The sequence below is a fragment of the Orcinus orca genome, chromosome X (assembly GCF_937001465.1).
Source record: "Orcinus orca chromosome X, mOrcOrc1.1, whole genome shotgun sequence".
Lineage (NCBI taxonomy): Eukaryota > Metazoa > Chordata > Mammalia > Artiodactyla > Delphinidae > Orcinus > Orcinus orca.
In genome coordinates, this window is record NC_064580.1 from 33,071,616 (window position 1) to 33,092,406 (window position 20,791).

Genomic DNA, 20,791 nt, shown 5'->3' on the forward strand with positions numbered 1-20,791 from the left:
CTCTTGGTGAATGTCCCATAGGACTTGAAACAAATAAGTATTCTGCTGTTGTTTTATGGAGTGTTTTACATATTGTCATTCAAATTCTCAGTTAATTTTGTTATTTGGGTCTTCTGTATCCTTGCTGATTTTCTGACTAGTAGTTTTACCTATCACTTGGTGAGAGGGGGATATTAAATCACACAACTATAATGGTGTATTTATTTCTTCTTTCCCCTCTATTGAATTTTGCTTCATGTACGTTGAGGCTTTGTTATTTGTTATAGACACATTAGTATTATATGTCTTCCTGGTGTATCCGTATTTTATAATTATGTATTGCCCCTCTTTGTCTCTAGTAATTTTCTTTTCTCTGAAGTTTGCTTTATATGATAGTAATGTAACCTTTTTTTTTTTTTTTTTTTTTTTTTTTGCGGTACGCGGGCCTCTCACCGCTGCGGCCCCTCCCGCTGCGGAGCACAGGTGCCAGACGCGCGGGCCCAGCGGCCACGGCCCACTGGCGCAGCCGCTCCGCAGCATGTGGGATCTTCCCGGACCGGGGCATGAACCCGTGTCCCCTGCATTGGCAGGCGGACTCTCAACCACTGCGCCACCAGGGAAGCCCCATTTTTGTTTTTTAAAATTAACATTTTCATGGTACATCTTTTATCATCCTTTTTCTTTCAAACTACCTATGTCATTAAATTTGGAGAAGTCTATTTTAGACAGAACATTGTCGGACTGTGTTATATATAAATATTTCAACTCTACCCTGGCTAGCTACCCTTTCCCTCAGCCTGCTACCCCAGCAAGAGAATTGGAGTGCCACCTCTTTCTACCAAGCAAGAGATAGAAGATCAGCTCCCCTCCCCTTTATTTTTCTGCCCCTCTTAGTTGATCTGGGTTGGAGACTTGTTCAGTGCCTTGTCCAGTATATATGAGAGGCAGTATGGAAACCTGGAAACCCACCACAATGTCGTTCCTCAAGTCCCAAGGTCCCTAAGTAGACTGCCTTCTTCTTTCATATTTCAGAGTCTCCCTATCCTTGTCTGTTGTATATTATGTCTGGCAATTTTTAGTTGTAAGAGGGGGAGCCTAGGAGGAATGGGGCTACTTCATTTTTGTGGATTTTTATTATTATTCTTTTGGACACTCCCAAATTTGGCCAGTGGGACGCTTTACAAGACAATTCCTAAGTCCTTTTTATTGTCTTCATTAGTTTTTGAATATTTTGTTACTTTCTGGCAGTATAAGATGTTCTAGTTTCACCTAGCACTCAACTTGCTGTAAAAACTAGAATTCGGCATTTTTCAATGGTTTACTATACAGAGACAAGGTATTTAGTGTCCAAGATATGGGCACTAGATGTGCTCATTGCTGCTAGGATGTTCCTTTCAGGGGACAGAACAAAGAAGTATAATTATTAAAATAATTATTAAAAACAATTATCTCATACTGATACCTCCTATTCCGATCCTACACCATAGGGTTCTTCCTCAATTCACCTCACTTTCTCTTCTCCCATGTGAAAAACCTCACTCCCAACACATCAATTCAGTACCCATTTGCTCTATCATACCTATATACCCCTTATATTTTCTAAATTACTATATTCTTAACTACCAAGAAAAAGAGAGAGAGAGAGAGAGAGAGAAAAGGAAAAAGGAACTGAAAACTACTAAATCTAAAGCTATCTTTGCAGTTAATTTTTCTTCCTGGAATACATTGTACTACAATAGAACAGTCAGAGAACTATGGCCAAAATATTCTTTAATTAATTCTTTATTCTGTATAGTTTTGTGGTCAATTTATATAAAGATTGATTTTTTACTTTTTAATTTGAATTCAGTTTTAGCTTTGCTTTTTCACACTTTCTAAATTTATTTTTGAATTTGTAAAACATGTATTGTTCAAAACTCAAAGCTATGTAAAATGTTCTACTTAAAGAAATCTCATTCCCATAACTCAACCATCCACCACTTTCTCAAACAATCATATAGATGACCATCATCATTTGATTCTGATTTATCCATACTGTGTGTAGTTTTGCAAAAATGAGTATATATGAATAAATGCGTATGTACACACATGGTTCTGCTTCATCCTCTATCTTACACAAAGGTGGGATACTGTATAATTTCTTTTGCACCTTGCTAACTTCACCTAATAATATGTCTGGAATCCTAGTAAAATAGTTAATGGACATCTTTCTCATAGATTTTTATGACTTTTTAGTACCTCAGTTTTTTTCCTGCACTATTGTTTATACACAACTAGTCTCCAGTGCATAGATCTTTTCATTATTGCTAATAATTTGCTATACAAATATTGCTATGCAAATAATGCCTTTGTATATTTAAGGTATATTTCTACAAGTTGTATTGATGGGAAAAATGGTAAATATATATACAATTTTACTGTATGTTACAATAATTCCCTTCTTAGAAGTTGTAACACTCCCATTCCTTTCCAAGGCATCAGCTGATATCTAGTTCAATATATTTAAAATTAAAAATTTCTGTGCTGACAGAGCTTTTTACTTTTTATACATGGTAGCACTAAAAGCAAGTACATGTTATGTAACCCATAAACACGTTTTGAAAAATTGATTTTTGCATATATTAGTTTAAATTATTAACATTGCAAAAGGTATATTTGCGCATGTGTAAATATTAACTACTACAATCCATTTTTATGTGGTAGGGTCATACAGGCTCTCAGTAATATCTTTTATTTGAATAGTTTAAATTAAAATTCCAAGACTTTATTAGTTGATTTTATAATATTTTTTGAGTATTATAGAGAAAATCATTAATAGTGTTGAATATGTTCTTCAAAAATGCCATTTAAATCTCATCTTAAAATGTACTTTGAAAATGATCATCTCAGAAATTTCCCATTAGAAGGAAGTTTGGATTCTATTTCAATCTCCAGTGATGTTTTTCCTCTTGAATGTGACATTAAAGTGCAATATCTCTTTATATTTTGGTTAGGTCAGGGGAAGCACAAGTGTCTCGTCCTGGCTCCATACTGGGACAGCTTCCTCGTAGAGACTTCTGCCTTCAAGCTTAGTGGTCTGAGTCACACAAAAGGTACAGGATTTCTGCCTTATATTCTGTCATTCTATATGCTATCGCATTTCAGAGATGATGAAATATGTCTTGTTGTCTTAATAAATATTTAATGAAAATTAAATGTATAAGTTAAAAATTTTGACACAAATTTTAGTAAGTTGATAAAAAAACATGGATAGTGTAACCTTTACATATAGTCATTATATCTTCACTTTTTTTTTCATTCCTTTTCACATGAATACAACTTGCAGAAAATCTTATCTCTGAGATGGTGAATTGTTTAATGTCATACCACTTAATACATAACTGTGTGAGTCAAAGAATATTTTGGAAAATTAAAAATGCCTAGTGTGAGGCTTCCCTGGTGGCGCAGTGGTTGAGAGTCCACCTGCCGATGCAGTGGACATGGGTTCGTGCCCCGGTCCGGGAAGATCCCACATGCCGCGGAGCGGCTGGGCCCGTGAGCCATGGCCGCTGAGCCTGCGCGTCCGGAGCCGGTGCTCCGCAGCGGGAGAGGCCACAACAGTGAGAGGCCCGCGTACCGCAAAAAACAAAAAAACTAGTGTGCTAAAGCTGCTCACACTTATGAAAATAATTCCATCTTTGCAAAGCTGACAATTCCCTGAAAATGTATTATAGGGTGTACATGTATTAGTAATCCCAACTGCATATTGATGAATAGGAAAAAAAATCTAAGGCATAAGAAATAATGAATTTGCTTAAAAATCTAAGGCTCACAAAATATGAATTTGCTTAAAATACTTTCCATTACAAAAAACTAATTATTGTACATATGATAAAATACAAATTATCTTAAAATAATAATAATTGTATATTATATATATAAATATATATATTATATATAACATATAATTATATATTATAATTATTATAATTATATGTTATATATTATAATTATAATAATTATTACAAAAATAATAACTAAAATCAGTAACTACTACTAACATTCCAATATAAGTGAGTTCATGACTTTCTTTTATATTTACTATAGTCATTTTTATTAGCATCCTGAATCTCATTAATTTATTTCATTTGATACTCACAACAACTCCATTGTATAGGTGTTATTATTATTATTATTGAATCAAGGAGATTGCAATTCAGAAAAATTAACTTACACAAAATCAAAACAGTTGCTTACTGGCAAAGCCGAACTACCATATGTCTGATTTCAACATCTCTGTTTTCTCTTTCTTTGCAATGTATTAAAAGGAGTATGAACTGCAGTTCACAAAAGAGGAAGTACCGATGGCCAAAGAATGACAGAAAATATGTTCAAAGTCACTAATATTCAAATAGATCTTGATTTAAATGATAGCCAGCTAAGTTTTCTTTATCCATTTTAAAAAAATTTTTCTATTTCAATTAAACTGTGATGAAATTGGAACAAACACTGATTAGTGGAGTATAAATCACTACATAATTTCTGAAAAGCACTTAGTGTAATGTATATAAAGAACCATAGACATTACCACCTTTTTGACCCAGTAATTCCAATTCCAGTGAGATCTTTTCAAGAAATAATCAAAAGATGGATTATTTATCCACAAAGATGTTTGATATTGAATTATTTATAACAGCAAAAATTGGAAATCACCTCAGTGCCAAATAACAACTTTGTTGTATTTGTAGTAACTATTTATATGTCTGCTTATATTTTAATTTTACTTATCCATTAAATATATGAGACATTTTCTTTTTTTTCATTTTTTCCATTGATTCTGCACTTTAAAAGCCTTTCTGCATGTGAATCAATTGAAACTACACCTCTATTTTCTTTTTTTCTTCTCCTTTGTTTATAATGGGGAAAGAATTATAGGTAGGTAGGTATCTTTTTCACTGGCTCCTTTAATTCATCCAGATTTTGCTTTTTTGCTCTGTAATTACAATCTAATTTGATTCCCCATTAATTAGCAAGATTTCAGTCTTTTAATTGAATAATAATTATTATTCTCTTGTTATTTATTTTTGCAATGTGACATCCTATATTCAATCATCTATACTCTGTTACATAGATCTGTATTTCCGGTCTTGTTCCAGTGCCATACGGTTTAAATTCTACAGGTTTATGTTTTCTTATTTTATTTCTATTTTCTCATTATCATTTAAATCATTTCCTTCCTTTTATCATCTATTTATCTTTCTGGAAAAAAAAAATTAGAACAACTTTTTAACAAGTTCTGAAAAGTCCCAGTAAACATTTGATTGAAATTACATTAAACCTATAGACAAATTTGGGAAGAACTACATCTTTACAATATTTAATCTTCTTATCCATGACCACTTATTTCCTCAATATTTTTTTTTCTCATTTTTAATATTTTTTTACATCTTTATTGGAGTATAATTGCTTTACAATGGTGTGTTAGTTTCTGCTTTATAACAAAGTGAATCAGTAATACATATACATATATTCCCATATCTCTTCCCTCTTGCGTCTCCCTCCCTCCCACCCTCCCTATCCCACCCCTCCAGGCGGTCACAAAGCACCGAGCGGATATCCCTGTGCTATGCGGCTGCTTCCCACTACCTACCTACCTTACGTTTGGTAGTGTATATATGTCCATGCCTCTCTCTCACTTTGTCACAGCTTCCCCTTCCCCCTCCCCATATCCTCAAGTCCATTCTCTAGTAGGTCTGTGTCTTTATTCCTGTCTTACCCCTAGGTTCTTCATGACATGATTTTTCTTAAATTCCATATATATGTGTTAGCATACGGTATTTGTCTTTCTCTTTCTGACTTACTTCACTCTGTATGACAGATCCTAGGTCTATCCACCTCATTACAAATAGCTCAATTTTGTTTCTTTTTATGGCTGAGTAATATTCCATTGTATGTATGTGCCACATCTTCTTTATCCATTCATCCGATGATGGACTCTTAGGTTGTTTCCATCTCTGGGCTATTGTAAAAAGAGCTGCAACGAACATTTTGGTACATGACTCTTTTTGAATTATGTTTTCTCAGGGTATATGCCCAGTAGTGGGATTGCTGGGCCATATGGTAGTTCTATTTGTAGTTTTTTAAGGAACCTCCTTACTGTTCTCCACAGTGGTTGTATCAATTTACATTCCCACCAGCAGTGCACGAGGGTTCCCTTTTCTCTACACCCTCTCCAGCATTTATTGTTTCTAGATTTTTTGATGATGGCCATTCTAACTGGTGTGAGATGATATCTCATTGTAGTTTTGACTTGCATTTCTCTAATGATTAATGATGTTGAGCATTCTTTCATGTGTTTGTTGGCCATCTGTATATCTTCTTTGGAGAAATGTCTGTTTAGGTCTTCTGCCCATTTTTGGATTGCGTTGTTTGTTTTTTTGTTATTGAGCTGCATGAGCTGCTTGTCAATTTTGGAGATTAATCCTTTGTCACTTGCTTCATTTGCAAAAATTTTCTCCCATTCTGAGGGTTGTCTTTTGGTCTTGTTTATGGTTTCCTTTTCTGTGCAAAAGCTTTGAAGTTTCATTAGGTCCCATTTGTTTATTTTTGTTTTTATTTGCTTTGCTCTAGGAGGTGGGTCAAAAAGGATCTTGCTGTGATTTATGTCATAGAGTGTTCTGCCTGTGTTTTCCTCTAAGATTTTGATAGTTTCTGGCCTTACATTTAGGTCTTTAATCCATTTTGAGCTTATTTTTGTGTATGGTGTTAGGGAGTGATCTAATCTCATACTTTTACATGTACCTGTCCAGTTTACCCAGCACCACTTATTGAAGAGGCTGTCCTTTCTCCACTGTACATTCCTGCCTCCTTTATCAAAGATAAGGTGACCATATGCGTGTGGGTTTATCTATGGGCTTTCTATCGTGTTCCATTGATCTATCTTTCTGTTTTTGTGCCAGTACCATACTCTCTTGATTACCGTAGCTTTGTAGTATAGTCTGAAGTCAGGGAACCTGATTCCTCCAGCTCCGTATTTCGTTCTCAAGATTGCTTTGGCTATTCAGGGTCTTTTATGTTTCCATACAAATTGTGAAAGTTTCTGTTCTACTTCTGTGAAAAATGCCAGTGGTAGTTTGATAGGGATAGCACTGAATCTGTAGATTGCTTTGGGTAGTAGAGTCATTTTCACAATGTTGATTCTTCCAATCCAAGAACATGGTATATCTCTCCATCTATTTGTATCATCTTAAATTTCTTTCATCAGTGTCTTATAATTTTCTGCATACAGGTCTTTTATCTCCTTAGGTAGGTTTATTCCTAGATATTTTATTCTTTTTGTTGCAGTGGTAAATGGGAGTGTTTTCTTGATTTCACTTTCAGATTTTTCATCATTAGTGTATAGGAATGCCAGAGACTTCTGTGCATTAATTTTGTATCCTGCTACTGTACCAAATTCATTGATTAGCTCTAGTAGTTTTCTGGTAGCATCTTTAGGATTCTCTATGTATAGTATCATGCCATCTGCAAACAGTGACAGCTTTACTTCTTCTTTTCCAATTTGGATTCCTTTTATTTCGTTTTCTTCTCTGATTGCTGTGGCTAAAACTTCCAAAACTATGTTGAATAAGAGTGGTGAGAGTGGGCAACCTTGTTTTGTTCCTGATCTTAGTGGAAATGTTTTCAGTTTTTCAGCATTGAGGATGATGTTGGCTGTGGGTTTGTCATATATGGCCTTTATTATGCGGAGGAAAGTTCCCTCTGTGCCTACTTTCTGCAGGGTTTTTATCATAAATGGGTGTTGAATTTTGTCGAAAGCTTTCTCTGCATCTACTGAGATGATCATATGGTTGTTCGCCTTCAATTTGTTAATATGGTGTATCACGTTGATTGATTTGCGTATATTGAAGAATCCTTGCATTCCTGGAATAAACCCCACTTGATCATGGTGTATGATCCGTATAATGTGCTGTTGGATTCTGTTTGCTAGTATTTTGTTGAGGATTTTTGCATCTATGTTCATCAGTGATATTGGCCTGTAGTTTTCTTTCTTTGTGACATCCTTGTCTGGTTTTGGTATCAGGGTGATGGTGGCCTCGTAGAATGAGTTTGGGAGTGTTCCTCCCTCTGCTAGATTTTGGAAGAGTTTGAGAAGGATAGATGTTAGCTCTTCTCTAAATGTTTGATGGAATTCGCCTGTGAAGCCCTCTGGTCCTGGGCTTTTGTTTGTTGGTAGATTTTAATCACACTTTCAATTTCAGTGCTTGTGATTGGTCTGTTCATATTTTCTATTTCTTCCTGATTCAGTCTTGTCAGGTTGTGCATTTCTAAGAATTTGTCCATTTCTTCCAGGTTGTCACCTTATTGGCATAGAGTTGCTTGTAGTAATCTCTCATGATCTTTTTTATTTCTGCAGTGTCAGTTGTTACTTCTCCTTTTTCATTTCTAATTCTATTGATTTGAGTCTTCTCCCTTTTTTTCTTGATGAGTCTGGCTAATTGTTTATCAATTTTGTTTATCTTCTCAAAGAACCAGCATTTAGTTTTATTGATCTTTGCTATCGTTTCCTTCATTTCCTTTTCATTTATTTCTGATCTGATTTTTATGATTACTTTCCTTCTGCTAACTTTGGGGATTTTTTGTTCTTCTTTCTCTAATTGCTTTAGGTGCAAGGTTAGGTTGTTTATTCAAGATGTTTCCTGTTTCTTAAGGTAGGATTGTATTGCTATAAACTTCCCTCTTAGAACTGCTTTTGCTGCATCCCATAGATTTTGGGTCGTCGTGTCTACATTGTCATTTGTTTCTAGGTATTTTTTGATTTCTTCAGTGATCACTTCGTTATTAAGTAGTGTATTGTTTAGCCTCCCCGTGTTTGTATTTTTTACAGATCTTTTCCTATAATTTATATTTAGTCTCGTAGCGTTGTGGTCGGAAAAGATACTTGATACGATTTCAATTTTCTTAAATTTACCAAGGCTTGATTTGTGACCCAAGATATGATCTATCCTGGAGAATGTTCCATGAGCACTTGAGAGAAATGTGTATTCTGTTGCTTTTGGATGGAATGTCCTATAAATATCAATGAAGTCCATCTTGTTTAATGTGTCATTTAAAGCTTGTGTTTTCTTATTTATTTTCATTTTGGATGATCTGTCCATTGGTGAAAATGGGGTGTTAAAGTCCCCTACTATGAATGTGTTACTGTTGATTTCCCCTTTTATGGCTGTTAGTATTTGCCTTATGTATTGAGGTGCTCCTATGTTGGGTGCATAAATATTTACAATTGTTATATCTTCTTGGATCAATCCCTTGATCATTATGTAGTGTCCTTCTTTGTCTCTTCTAATATAGTCTTTATTTTAAAGTCTATTTTGTCTGATATGAGAATTGCTACTCCAGCTTTCTTTTGGTTTCCATTTGCATGAAATATCTTTTTCCATCCCCTCCCTTTCAGTCTGTATGTGTCTCTAGGTCTGAAGTGGGTCTCTTGTAGACAGCAAATATATGGGTCTTGTTTTTGTATCCATTCAGCCAATCTGTGTCTTTTGGTGGGAGCATTTAGTCCATTTATATTTAAGGTAATTATCAATATGTATGTTCCTATTCCCATTTTCTTAATTGTTTTGGGTTCGTTATTGTAGGTCTTTTCCTTCTCTTGTGTTTCTTGCCTAGAGAAGTTCCTTTAGTATTTGTTGTAAAGCTGGTTTGGTGGTGCTGAACTCTCTCAGCTTTTGCTTGTCTGTAAAGGTTTTAATTTCTCCATCAAATCTGAATGAGATCCTTGCTGGGTAGGGTAATCTTGGTTGCAGGTTTTTCTCCTTCATCACTTTAAATATGTCCTGCCAGTCCCTTCTGGCTTGCAGACTTTCTGCTGAAAGATCAGCTGTTAACCTTATGGGGATTCCCTTGTGTGTTATTTGTTGTTGTTCCCTTGCTGCTTTTAATATGTTTTCTTTGTATTTAATTTTGGACAGTTTGCTTGATATATGTCTTGGCGTATTTCTCCTTGGATATATCCTGTATGGGACTCTCTGTGCTTCCTGGACTTGATTAACTATTTCCTTTCCCATATTAGGGAAGTTTTCAACTATAATCTCTTCAAATATTTTCTCAGTCCCTTTCTTTTTCTCTTTTTCTCTGGAAGTCCTATAATTGGAATGTTGGTGTGTTTGATGTTGTCCCAGAGGTCTCTGAGACTGTCCTCAGTTCTTTTCATTCTGTTTTCTTTATTCTTCTCTACAGTAGTTATTTCCACCATTTTATCTTCCAGGTCACTTATCCATTCTTCTACCTCAGTTATTCTGCTATTGATCCCATCTAGAGTGTTTTTCATTTCATTTATTGTGTTGTTCATCGTTGTTTGTTTCATCTTTAGTTCTTCTAGGTCCTTGTTAAATGTTTCTTGCATTTTGTCCATTCTGTTTCCAAGATTTGGGATCATCTTTACTCTCATTATTCTGAATTCTTTTTCAGGTAGACTGCCTATTTCCTCTTCATTTGTTAGGTCTGGTGGGTTTTTATCTTGCTCCTTCATCAGCTGTGTGTTTTTCTGTCTTCTCATTTTGCTTATCTTACTGTGTTTGGGGTCTCCTTTTTGCAGGCTGCAGGTTCGTAGTTCCCGTTGTTTTGGTGTCTGTCCCCAGTGGCTAAGGTTGTTTCAGTGGGTTGTGTAGGCTTCCTGGTGGAGGGGACTAGTGCCTGTGTTCCTGTGGATGAGGCTGGATCTTGTCTTTCTGGTGGGCAGGTCCACGTCTGGTGGTGTGTTTTGGGGTGTCTGTGGACTTATTATGGTTTTAGGCAGCCTCTCTGCTAATGGGTGGGGCTGTGTTCCTGTCTTGCTAGTTGTTTGCCATAGGATGTCCAGCACTGTAGCTTGCTGGTCATTGAGTGAATCAGGGTGCTGTTGTTGAGATGGAGATCTCCGGGAGATTTTTGCCGTTTGATATTATGTGGAGCCTGGAGGTCTCTTGTGGACCAGTGTCCTGAAGTTGGCTCTCCCACCTCAGAGGCACAGCACTGACTCCTGGCTGCAGCACCAAGAGCCTTTCATCCACACGGCTCAGAATAAAAGGGAGAAAAAGTAGAAAGAAAGAATTAGTAGAAGGAAAAAGAGAGAAAGAAAGGAAGGAAGGAAGGAAGGAAAGAAAGAAAGAAAGAAGGAGGAGGGAGGGAGGTAGGAAGGAAGGAGGCAAGGAAGGAAAAAAAGAAAGGAGATAAAGTAAAATAAAATAAAGTAAGATAAAATATAATAAAGGTATTAAAATAAATATATAATTATTAAGACAAAAAAAGGAAAAAAAATTCAAACAACAAAAATAAAACGGACGGATAGAACCCTAGGACAAATGGTGGAAGCAAAGCTATACAGACAAAATCTCACACAGAAGCATCCACATACACACTCAGAAAAAGTGGAAAAGGAGAAAAAATCATAAATCTTGCTCTCAAAGTCCACCTCCTTAATTTGGGATGATGGGTTGTCTATTCATGTATTCCACAGATGCAGGGTATGTCAGGTTGAATGTGGAGCTTTAATCCGCTGCTTCTGAGGCTGCTGGGAGAGATTTCCCCTTCTCTTCTTTGTTCTCACAGCTCACAGGGGCTCAGCTTTGGATTTGGCCCCGCCTCTGCGTGTAGGTCGCTGGAGGGCGTCTGTTCTTCGCTCAGACAGGACGGGGTTAAAGGAGCCGCTGAATCGGGGGCTCTGGCTCACTCAGAATGGGGGGAGGGAGAAGTACGGCGTGCAGGGCAGGCCTGCGGCGGCAGGGGCCGGCGTGACGTTGAACCAGCCTGAGGGGCGCCATGCGTTCTCCTGGAGGAGTTGACCCTGTATCCCGGGACCCTGGCAGTGGCAGGCTGCACAGGCTCACCGGAAGTGGGGTGTGGATAGTGACCTGTGCTCGCACACAGACTTCTTGGTGGCGGCAGCAGCAGCCTTAGCGTCTCATGTCCGTCTCTGGGGTCCGCGCTTTTAGCCGCAGCTCGCGCCCGTCTCTGGAGCTCTTTTAAGCAGCGCTCTTAATCCCCTCTCCTCGCGCACCAGGAAACAAGGAGGTAGAAAAAGTCTCTTGCCTCTTTGGCAGGTCCAGACTTTTTCCCGGACTCCCTCCCGGCTAGCCGTGGCGCACTAACCCCTTGCAGGCTGTGTTCATGCCACTAACCCCAGTCCTCTCCCTGCGTTCCGACCGAAGCCTGAGCCTCAGCTCCCAGCCCCTGCCTGCCCCAGCAGGTGAGCAGACAAGCCTCTCGGGCTGATGAGTGCTGGTCGGCACCCCTGTTGCTGCGCTCTCCCCTGCGGCACCGAAGCTTTCCCCCTCTGCCACCCGCAGTCTCCGCCCGCGAAGGGACTTCCTAGTGTGTGGAAACCTTTCTTCCTTCATGGCTCCCTCCCAGTGGTGCAGGTCCCGTCCCTATTCTTTTGTCTCTGTTTATTGTTTTTTCTTTTGCCCTACCCAGGTGCATGGGGGGTTTCTTGCGTTTTGGGAGGTCTGAGGTCTTCTGCCAGCGTTCAGTAGGTGTTCTGTAGGAGTTGTTCCACATGTAGATGTATTTTTGACCTATTTGTGGGGAGGATGGTGACCTCCACGTGTTACTCTTCCTCCATCTTCCCGGAAGCCCTTCCTCAATATTTTTGAGCACAGTATTTATAAATATTAATAAAGTTCGTTTTTCCATGAAAAAAACATAAAGTTTCCAGTGGCAGTTCTTTTATTTAAATAATACAAATAATGGGTAAAGGTGGTCAAAAGGTAAATAAATTAATAAAATGGCAGGGAATCATCGACTGTAAACATAGAGTATAGGAATTATGGAAATTATTGTTTCTTTTACCAAAGTCAACTATCTTATTGTATTAGTTAATAAAATTTTCTTTTTTGTTTACTAATTTTGGACTACTTATATATTGAAATGACTGCTTATTTTTTGTTTGTTTCTTTTTAAATTCCTGGTTCTTTATTCTGCTGCAAGTAATTTTTAAGATATTTTCAAATTAAAAACTAACTAAATAATCCAGTTAGCAATTATATATAATGTAATTTCTGTGCAACACAGAGACCAACATTGTGTTCTATTTTAAAATCTTCAGATTTGAAAAATTATAAATGTACTTTCTCTTTTTAAAATTTTGCTTTGAATATTTTAAGGCAATGCTGTTTGGTACATAGATATTTATTTATTTTTAAATATTTATTTATTTATTTGGCTGCGCCGGGTCTTAGTTCAGCATGTGGGATCTTCATTGCCGTGTGCGGGGTCTTCATCGTGGCGTGCCGGATCTTTAGTTACGGCATGCGGAATCTTTAGTTGCAGCATGCAGAGTCTTTAGTTGCAGCATGTGGGATCATTAGTTGCAGCATGCAGGATCTTTAGTTGAGGCATGTGAACTCTTAGTTGTGGCATGTGGGATCTAGTTCCCTGACTAGGGATCGAACCCAGGCCCCCTGCATTGGGAGAGTAGAGTCTTAGCCACTGGACCATCAGGGAAGTCCCTAAGCGTACTTTCTTAATTATAGTTTATATTGTTCTTGCTGTCTTCAAATGTTTTTCAAATTTAATGCCGTCTTTGCTAGATTTTTCAACTAGCAATGGACCACCCTGACTGTGCAGTGGGTTGACAGTTCCAAATATAGTCTCTGCTGCTCATATAATAAAATCTCCAAAGGGGTTTGTTTATTTTCAAGAAATTTGTTATTTGCTCTGGTATTCTTATATGGTATTATATTAGTGTTATGGATATCCCTGATGATTTGGGGAGCATAAACAGTAAGGGTACAACAGAAATGGGATCTCTGTTTCTTACACTGCTATTGGCATTTTTAGAGACTTTGGGATTCATTGACCATATTGTAAAAATTGCTTCTAGGGAAAATCTCATATACCATATAAAGCATTTGTATCCTTAAAACTAAGTCTTTCTACATCTACATGATCTCAGATGAATTGATTGAGTGGAGAGGTTCTAAACTTGTATCGTCCAGTTTGCCAAGTAATGTGACAGTGCGTTCAGTTCAATTCAGTTAAGTGCTAGGCATTAAAGGGAAACCAAGTGATAGCTGGTAAGACTAGTATATATTCCTCAAATGTGAATGCTTCTGCTTCAGTCCATGGTAAGCTAGTCTATGCATCATCCCAGTCACAGCCTGACTTTACCAACATTTTGTTCTATATATGACAAAAGGACATGGATAAAAATAATTTCTGCAAATACTCCTCATATTAACTTCTTTCTGAAATTTTAAGTTCCTTTGCATTGCTGAAATCCCTTAATAAAATTGGATGGGTGGGTGGGTGGGTTGATGGAACGATAGATGGATAGATGGGTGGATGGATAGATACATACATAAATACATACATACATACATACATACCAAGACAAGAACTCTAGCCATTGACACTTTTTTTTTACATTGGAAAAAGATGTTCACGTCCATTTCATTCCTCCAAGGAAACATTTTTGTTTTCCTAGAATTTTTCTTCCTTAGAATGAGTTCTGGGCTATACTTCATTTTGTTTTTAGTAGTTTCACTGTTCTTTTCATTATCTTTCTTTCAAAACTGGTGACAGAAACTAGACAGGAGTTAAAAAAAAAAAATTTAAAAAAAGGGTCTTCCTGTCAGCAAAGAATCTTAACCTGCCAGGTTTTCAGTTTGAAGCTCATTCTTGTGTACACATCTAATTAGGTCGAGGAACCAAAAATGAGACAAGAGTATAGGTGAATTGTGATCTCAGAAGCCATCCTTCTGCAACGGTGATACATGTATAAGAGTTGCAGTGTTCCTTTTCTCTTTTACTAGGAAGTAATCAAATGTCACTGAAGCAAAATCAAGATTAAACTCTTGAGAAAACAGTCTTAGCTGAAACATTTTCCTGGGTCCTCTGACTGTGATAGTTTTAAAAAAATGGGGGCAGTGGATTAGCATTATTATATATCATAGTGTAGCGCTAGGGAGTAAGGTACTAGTTTACAAATCTATATATGTATAAAATTAGACGTAGGACTTTAGTAAAGGAGTCAAGCTGCAGGGATAGGGCATTAGACTTGCAGTGTGAGAATCTGTGTTCTGGTTTTGACTGTGATGTGGAAAAGCTGTGTTAGCTTGAGCTGGTTTCTGTACTTTCTAGACCCTGTTTTGGACATCAGAAAGAATGAAAATCAGTTTTACCTAATAGGATATTTTTTGAAGAACAAACACAGTTGTGCATGTGAAGAAATGTCTAAACACTAAAGGTATATACAAGTATTGTTTATTAGTATTACTTGTATAGATGAAAATAGGTAAACCCAAAGATGGATTCCTGATTTTCTTCAGTTTTAGATGAAACAAGACCTAGTACACTGCCAGTACATGCCAGGAAATATATTTCTGAAAAATGAGCAAAGAAATAAATAGCAGTTATTTTTCTTCTGAAATCCATTTGTTTTTTAGGTGAAACAGTTATGAGACAAATGATTTTAATTTTCATCAACTACTCGTTGATGAAACAGTCTTGTTACCTTGGTGAATACCTTTTCTAGAAAAGGATATCTTGACAGTAGATATCTATTTCTGTATTTATATCTATATTTTAAGAGTATCCAACTTTGTAGATATCTATAACTATATTTAAAAAATAATGCAACCTTGTTCTTCCTTTCGATATCCCTAATCCTTTACGTATTCTATTCATTCAACATTTTAATTTTAAAAAATCAGTAAATTCATATACCACTTTCACAAATTTTGGCATTCCCTTGTATTACCTATATAATAATTTACCTAATTGTATTTTAGTAGAAAGCAGTGTCACTTGTCATGAGCAGTAGCAATGTACTCTGTTCCAGGAACTATTTTAAGCACTTTACAAATATTAATTCATTTAGTCTTCACAACAACCCTATGAGATAGATTCTATTAATAACCCTATGTTAGAGATGAGTATACTGAGACGTGCAGGAGTTATATCCAAGATCACACCCACAGTATGTGCTGGAGCTTGTGTTTGAATGTAGGGCTTGGGCTCTTACTCAACTACAAAATACTGTTATAAATAGAAGACAGCTTTAAAACGTCAATCAGTAAATAATAAAATAAAAATTTTAAATATCTGTCCAGCTTTCACTCAGAAGTATCTTAAATGTCACTGTTGCCAAAAAGGTTTTCCTGGGAAGCAGTCTCTGACAAGGAGGTTAGCATGCAGGAATTGTATTAGGGAGAAGTGTATGAGGACCCACAGCACTGGGGGAAGAAGAGGATGAAGCAAAGCTTAACAGAGGGAGGTGGGGACAAAGGTGTCATTTCACACCCTGGCAAGCACCGAAACTAGGATAGTTCTTCAGAGTTTCCCCAATTTGGGATGAGGAAGCCAGAATTTTATATCTCATTTCCTCACTCACAACCCTCCCACCCCCCATCCCATCAATCCATCATGAAATGTAGTCTAATCCTGGAAAGGAGTTTAACCTTGGTCAGGTGACTGTCTTCAGCTGAAGGCAATTCTCCCAGAAAGCTGGTATCTAGGTACTGTATACTGGCAATAATCTTGATAGCTTGGGACATAAAGTCATGAAGATATATTCCTCTTTTTACTTGAAGCATTATTCACTTTTCCTGATACTTATATCAATAATTTAAAATATGATAAGATATCAGAGTCAAGGTTCATTTTATTCATTATGTATACCTAATTGTCCTAGCACCATTTAAAGAAAAAGCCATCCTTTCCGTCCTTAAATTGCAGTGACGCTTTTCTCCTAAATCCACTGGCAGAATGTGTATGAGTCTCTTTCTGTACTCTATTCATTTCTAGTTGTCTATTCATATATTTTTGCAGCAATACCGTATGTCTTTACTATAGCTATATGGCAAGTCTTAACACGTAGTAACGTAAATCCTTCAAATTTTTCCTCTTCTTCAAGATTTTCTTAGTTATTCTAGATCCTTTGCACTTTCATAATAATTTCAAAATCAGCTAGTTAATTTCCAAACACACACAGGAACACAGATACACACACATACCCCCGTGAGGACTTTGAATTGTATTGAAAGTATACTTTGATTTGGGGGCAACTGGCATCTTAGAAATACTGAGTTATTGAGTCTTTCAATCCAAGAACATGGTGTTTCTCTCCACCTAATTTACCCAAATGGCTATCTATTTCTTCAAGATTTATTTAAAAGCCCATCTTATCCCTACTGATTTGACATGCCAACATTATGATAGACTACACTGCCGTATGTACTTGGGTCCTTTCTGGGTTATCTCTACTATTCTACTGATCTGTCTTTTAGAGCCAAAACTACACTGTTTTAATTAGAGAGTCTTTATAATGTGCTTTAATACGTGGTGAAGATGGCTCTTGCATATTGCTTTTCCATTCTAAGATTTTATTAGCTGTTCTTCCCTATTTATTTATCTGTAGGAACCTTACAATAAACTTGACTACCTCCAGAGAAAACCTGATAGAATATTTACTGGAATTATTTTAAATTTATAATTTAAATTATAACTCTATACATATAAGAAGAAATGACATTTCTGTGATAGTGCATCTTTGTATCAATGTCATTTTATGTATTTTCACTAGTTCAGCAGATTTGTGCCTTCAAAAACATTTAAATTTTATTTTTTAAATGTTTTTTGCATGTGTTCTAATGGACAAATCATGCTTAAAACCACTTTAGATCACCTTTTAAAAAAAGTGACAGTATTAGCAATATATCTCATTCTTTTTGTGATATTAGAGCAACAGAAAATATACAATTTGTTTTCACATAATATAAGCTACCTTTATGATCATTTATACTCAATATTTTATTACTGATTTTAAGTGTAACAGCTCACTATTATATTTTCTCTTATTGCTTCCCAGATAACAAAAAAGGCTTTGCTTAAAATAACATTTTACTCGAGAGTAGAAAACCTTTAGTCATTTTAATGAGAAAGGGTAATATAATTAAAAGTACTCATACAATGACTATCATATCGCTTTAGTACTCTTGATATTCCATGATGCAATAGTAAAAGGATTATCACACTATTCAAAACATTTTATACCGTGAAATAATTTCTGTAAGGGATAATTAAATTTTATCTTCAATTTAAAAGAAAATATTTAGAGCCTTAATTTAGATTGTTGTCCACAGAGTAATTGCAATGTTAGGGAATCCTACTTCTGGTTAGATAAAGATTCCTGGCAGAAAAGCACATAGGGAAGATACATTTAACTGTGTTGCTCTATTTATATTTTTCTTTAAAACATCAGGCCTTTGTTTTTCCACATAATTTTCTATATCTAATTGAAACTAATCAGATATAATTTTAGTTAGTGTCATTTTTATGTGACTTTTAAAAATGTCAGTGTTCTATTTTAGCTATATTTAAATATAGATATGTAGGTAGACAGATAGATAAATGTTAGGTAACATCCCCTTCTTTGAAAATTAATGCCTCTGTTGTCAACATGAAGCCATTCAGTTGGCTAATTAAGAAGTCCATTGGGTTCCAGGAAGCAGAACTTTCAGATCTAACATTAATGTTTACATTTGACTTTTTGTAAATTGTATTTTCATAACTTTTGCCAATTTTTAATGATACTGCGTTGTTTTACATCTGCCATTAATTTGTAAAACTTTTCCATATCATTAACTTAAAAACTTTTTAATTGAAGCACAGTTGATTTACAATATTGTGTTAGTTACAGTTGTACCAGCAAAGTGATTCAGTTATAATATATATTTTTCCATTATAGGTTATCATAAGATACTGAATATAGTTTCTTGTGCTATATAGTAAATTCTTGTTGCTTATCTATTTTATGTATAATAGTTTGTATCCATTAATCGCATACTCCTAATTTATCCCTCCCCTCCTCCCTTTCTTCTTTGGTAACCATAATTTTTTTTTTTCTATGTTTGTGAGTCTGTTTCTGTTTTCTATATAGATTCATTTGTATTATGTTTTAGATTCCACATATAAGTGACACCATATATTTGTTTTTCTCTGTCTGACTTACTTCACTAAGTATAATATTCTCTACATCCATCTATGTTGCTTCAAATGGCAATATTTCTTTCTTTTTTATGGATGAGTAATATTCTAGTGTGTGTGTGTGTGTGTGTGTGTGTGTGTAAACCACATCTTTTTTTCCTCTTTTTAAAATAAAATTATTTATTTATTTATTTATTTATTTATTTATTGGCTGTTTTGGGTCTTCGTTTCTGTGCAAGGGCTTTCTCCAGTTGCGGCGAGCAACTCTTCATCACGGTGCACGGGCCTCTCACTGTTGCGGCCTCTCCTGTTGCAGAGCACAGGCTCCAGATGCGCAGGCTCAGTAGTTGTGGCTCACGGGCTCAGTTGCTCCGCGGCATGTGGGATCTTCCCAGACCAGGGCTCGAACCCATGTCCCCTGCATTGGCAGGCAGATTCTTAACCACTGTGCCACCAGGGAAGCCCCCTAAACCACATCTTCTTAAGCCAGTCATCTGTTGATGGATACTTGGGTTGTTTCCATGTCTTGGTTATTGTAAATAGTGTTGCTATGAACATTGGGGTGCATGTATCTTTTAGAATTAGAGTTTGTATCTTTTCCAGATGCATGCCCAGCAGTGGGATTGCTAGCTCATATGGAACCTCTATTTTTATTTTTTTAAGGAACCTCTATACTGTTTCTATAGAGGCTATACCAATTTACATTGCCACCAACAGTGTAGGAGGGTTCCCTTTTCTCCACATCCTCTCCAGCATTTATTATTTGTAGGCTTTTTGTTGATGGCCATTCTGACTGGTGTGAGGTGATACCTCATTGTGGTTCTGATTTGCATTTCTTAATAATTAGCTATGTTGAGCATCTTTTCATGTGCCTGTTGGCCATCTGTATGTCTTCTTTGGAGAAATGTCTGTTTAGGTCTTCTGCCCAATTTTTGGTTGGGTTGTTTATTTTTTCAACATTGAGTTGTATGAACTGTTTGTATATTTTAGGGATTAATGCCATGTCAGTCACATCATTTGGAAATATTTTCTCCCATTTCATAGGTTGTCATTTTATTTTGTTGATTGGTTCCTTTGCAATGCAAATGCTTTTAAGTTTGATTAAGCCCCATTAGTTTATTTTTACTTTTATTTCTTTAGCCTTGGGAGACTGATCTAAGAAAATATTGCTATGATTTATGTCAGAGAATGTTTTGCCTATGTTCTCTTCTAGGAGTTTTATGGTGTCATGTCTTATATTTAGGTCTTTAAACCATTTTGAGTTTATTTTTGTATATGATGTAAGGGGGTGTTCTAATTTCATTGATTTACATGTAGCTTTCCAGTTTTCCCAACACCAGTTGTTGAATAGACTGTCTTTCCTCTATTCTATGTCCTTGCCTCCTTTGTCATAGATTAATTGATCATAGTTGTGTGGATTGGGATTATTTCTGGGCTCTCTGTTCTATTGATATTACATTGATCTATGTGTCTGTTTTTGTGCCAATACTATGTTGTTTTAATTACTGTAGCTTTGTAGTATAGTCTGAAGTCTGAACGGTTATGCCTTCAACTTTGTTCTTTTTCCTCAGGATTGCCTTGGCAATTCTGGGTCTTTTGTTGTTCCATATAAACTTTAGGATTATCTGTTCTACTAGTTCTATTAAAAATGTCATGGGGGGCTTCCCTGGTGGCGCAGTGGTTGAGAGTCCGTCTGCCGATGCAGGGGACGTGGGTTCGTGCCCTGGTTCGGGAGGATCCCGCGTGCCGCGGAGCAGCTGGGCCTGTGAGCCGTGGCTGCTGAGCCTGCGCGTCCGGAGCCTGTGCTCCACAACGGGAGAGGCCACAGCAGTGAGAGGCCCGCGTACAGCAAAAAAAAAAAAAAAAA

General features: G+C 36.5%; 1 protein-coding gene across 1 annotated transcript in view; it reads left to right on the forward strand.

Moving 5' to 3' along the window:
- CFAP47 (cilia and flagella associated protein 47) overlaps positions 1–20,791 on the forward strand; it is a 541,109-nt gene that overhangs the window by 464,229 nt on the left and 56,089 nt on the right. The window contains 1 exon segment of the mRNA XM_049704952.1: positions 2,973–3,071. Coding sequence (XP_049560909.1) covers positions 2,973–3,071 — 99 coding nt within the window.